The sequence below is a fragment of the Hyalella azteca genome, unplaced genomic scaffold, assembly GCF_000764305.2.
Source record: "Hyalella azteca isolate HAZT.00-mixed unplaced genomic scaffold, Hazt_2.0.2 contig8197, whole genome shotgun sequence".
In the NCBI taxonomy this organism is placed as follows: Eukaryota; Metazoa; Arthropoda; class Malacostraca; order Amphipoda; family Hyalellidae; genus Hyalella; species Hyalella azteca.
The window spans coordinates 60,551-64,461 of record NW_025938296.1 but is presented as its reverse complement, the minus strand read 5'-3'; the positions used below and the strand labels follow the sequence as shown (position 1 = coordinate 64,461).

The 3,911-nt window shown below is 42.3% G+C and overlaps 1 protein-coding gene across 1 annotated transcript; it reads left to right on the top strand.

The window, feature by feature from the left end:
* The first annotated feature begins 264 nt into the window (after positions 1–264).
* LOC125178239 lies at positions 265–3,538 on the top strand. The gene is made up of 6 exons (XM_047881529.1): positions 265–318; positions 1,237–1,440; positions 2,269–2,273; positions 2,661–2,798; positions 3,012–3,126; positions 3,353–3,538. Exons 1-6 carry the CDS (start codon positions 265–267, stop codon positions 3,536–3,538), a joined length of 702 nt encoding a protein of 233 aa, XP_047737485.1.
* The last annotated feature ends 373 nt before the right edge of the window (positions 3,539–3,911 follow it).

Genomic DNA, 3,911 nt, shown 5'->3' with positions numbered 1-3,911 from the left:
AAGCTACACTTATACTTCGTTCTTCACCAATATTGCGTAAACGGTCGACACCTATCAACTGCTTCTCACTGTATCAATTAATGCTTTCTAATCAACTTTGATACACTTGGTTTTCATAATCAGTATCTCATTTGTCCGGTCGACATGCTAATTTTGCTTCGCCGTGCAGCTGTGAGCGACGTGGCGCTGTGCAACCGCGCGTCGGTGAGCGGCGCGGACGACATCAGCTACGGTGAACTGAGCAATGCGCCCACAGACGTCCTAATGGAATGCTTGGGGGCCTTGGGGTCCCGCTACATGGACGCCGGCACAGCCCAGGTTACTGCTGTGCTACTCTAATTAGATTGAATAACAGCCCTAGTGTGACCATAGCGTAATTTTAGCAACTTATTCTGATCCAAAGTGTCGATGATAAAATTTCTCTTCAAATTTTTATTTGACTGCAGCAATGCCATAATGTAATCATATTGTGTATATTGTGACCTCACCATGTAACGATAATCGTCCCATGTGGAGCGAAAATGGTATCGACTTTGGAAAATTTTCAATTTGACGTTAAAGATGGATGTAATTAATTTTCTAATCTCAAATCGCAGAATTAATACTCGGCTCATTCATTCCATTTAATTTTGTAAGAGGTATGAACCCGTTCACCCATGGCATGTATGGTTACAAGCCTGGCCAAGGTTAGTCGCTACAAACGTCAGCACATGCCTGCTAACATTCATACATATGTTAATAGGGCCGTAATGTGCCAGCTGTTTTGTGGGCACCGTGCCAAACATTTACAACTTCTCATCCAGAGAAATTATTAAATTATTGGAACTAATATGCTGTTGACTAATATGCTGTTGCAGTCGTCCCGAGGCCAGTGGTTTTTATAATTTTAGCCTAGACAAAGTGGCCCTGCATTTAAAATTTTAGGGTAGAGCGGTGACATTGCATGGCTAAGGCTAAAAACGGAACTTTGTGAAGTCTGAGGACCCTTGTGTGTTTGCCGTCAACCTCTTCGATGAGTAGATGACCAAGTGGTGCTGGCGGACCATGAGTGGTAGACGATCTGTTTTCATCTTACCATGGAAATTCGTGAAGAACTCAATCTTGTATTATCGTTGACTCGCAGTCTGATAGACTTTTCATATTATCGATTAGTTCATTGTTGCACATTAGTTCACTTCCTGGTCTTCTGTTATCATCTGACAAAATGCGCTTTATAACATCACACCATATTTGCAGGTCCTGGCAAACAAAGTTCGGGAAAACCTGAGCACGCGCTCCTGGTCATCTCTCACGAACGATCTCATGAGAGACATGAACTTCATCATGAAGGGCATCCCTGCTAATGAAATCCGTGACCTGCCGCGCCTGGCTCCTCCCAACGATTTCTCCGACACCGTCACCGTCTTGGGCAACGAAAAGATGATGTTCTCCGACGACCAGGTATGGATTTCCAATTATATATTATGACATATGAAACTGTGGTTTTGACTCGCAACGAATAATATGACAAATAACAAAAGTTGATAGCAATCGAGCATTTCATTTTATAAACGGCGATGCAAGTTACAGCAAGCAATTTTTGCTCAAGATAAACAGTAACTAAAATGGATGAATAAACATAATCACAATGAATTTTAACAAACGATAATGACCTATGATGAACGACGAAAACATAAATCTTATAAGCTCATTACTTACACTGGACGATGGCAAGGCCATACGCTGAATCCTGACACGCGACGAAAGGACTAAACGCTGAATCTTGACACGCGAAAGCAGGACGAAACTGAATCTTGATTTACGACCACTGGACCATGCGCTGAATTTTGACGTTGAACCTTGACACGATGTTCGGATGAAGCGCGAAATCGGGATTCGCAAACATCTGATCATAACATGTAATTTCCAAAGGTTTTTTTAGACAATAAAGAATGATAACTGACGATATTATGAGGTGAAAGATAATTTATCAGACGAAAACGATAATTTTTATTGTGTTCTCGGGCAGCGCCTGAGCCTGAAAATTCGCATGAATTGCAACGAATGAGATAGAATATACATTCAATAAAGTTGAACCGAAACTAGTTTCGGTTCGGTTCTATGCCTTTTAACGAACATCTTAGGGTTAGGCTCATTTTTTGGTAACACATTACTGTTGGGCGTACTTATTTACTTATCTTTTACATAATGAGTGCTGCATCATTTGGTATATTTTACTCAATACTTATTATATTTACTTGGTACGCATGGACACCATTACTTTCTCAGGCTTGGTGAATGTCTCCTCTTTCTCATTTCATCGACGTCCAATCATGATTGCAGTCTTTGGCACGAAAAGCCGGAACTGGTATCAATATATCTTTATCTTCCAAAATTAAATGTATGACATTCAGTTTTTCCTTATTTCAGAAGCAAATTTACAACAGTTTGATCAATCAGAACGTATTTCGATCGCCAATATAATGACATATTAGTTGACGTTTATCCCTTATGAAATCAATATTCTTTCACTCCCCTATGTACGATCAGAATTTACCTTACTTCTTTTATATTGCAATAGATCAGTTCCCGTTTTCAAACATCTAGTATACCACATGATGAATTTTCTTAAGTTCAGCTAAGTAAATTATTGTATCACGATCTTCTTTTCTGTTTCCCAGCTCCGAGTACGCGGACAAGGTGCTCACGACATGGCGGTCGCTGGCCGACATGTCGGACAAGCAGCTCGCCATGTACAACCGCCTCCTGTGCGTCGCCAACGCCTCCCTCATCAACTCCCTTAGTCCAGAACGAGTTGGGTACGTATGTACTGAAGTCTTCTACGGTCAAATTTTCTCTTTATACATCTTTAAAAAATCTCCATTGCAATTCGGGTGGGTCGGACAGTTATGAGGTACGTCGTCTTCAGTCAAACTTTGTAGTAGCAAATCGAGGAGATCTCGGTTGATATCATTTTTGCTCACTTACGCAACGCTATCTTACTTTTAATCATAATCGCTTTTTACGTGCAGAAACGCACTGACTTACCTCGGAGTCACCCTAGAAGGCTGCAGCAGGGAGAACGTGTTGACTCCCCTAGCTTTGAAAGCCCTCTCGTATTACCCTTTCAACATGAACAAAGCTCAGGTGACAATTGCATTCTCTCTTCGCATCTGTGAAGTCCATGCAACGTTTGTTTCATGAAAACAACTTATAATCTTATTACAGTAATATTCTTTCCAGTATATCACTTAGCAAGAATGTATGTCATTTACGAATGTGTAATTGGTGTACCAAGCTTAACATCACTTGCTAACAATGAGCAATTGTTATAACCATTATATTTTATAAAAACTAACGCATTGGATTTCAGGTGCGTGAGATGGGTGTGGTCTTCGCCGGAATCCCCTATGACAAAATCGCAGGCCGTGACGCGAGTTCCTTCACCGGCCTCACGCCTGCCGCTCTGCGCGCCATGTCCAGCGAAGCCATCATTGTACGTAGGGTACCAAAGTACGTAGGGTACCACCTTGGCGCCGCTGGTAAAGCCATACGTTGAAACACAACCAACGCCACAGTCGTGCTGGGTCTCAGCTAAAGCGACTGTGGGCTGCTCCACTGCCCTGGCTCATGTGTAACTCTCCATGCCTATTGGCGTTTGCTGGTACCGAATCAGTGCCGTTTTGGCCGAAATCCGGCCGTTGTGCGTATTACACAAAAACGCAGCCCTCGGTACCTGCTTACAGGTGGCATCATATTAGTAATTCACCCTATCAAAATCCGGTGTCCGCCTAGGCTTCGGCGAATAGTCGCTACACTTGGCGCCATTGTTATTCTGAGTCGATCGAAATCAGTTCTATAAAATCTGCCCTATCGAAATCAGTTTCTGGTCAGAATCTCGTATGCGACTTTATAGTCTAACGAGAGTATGA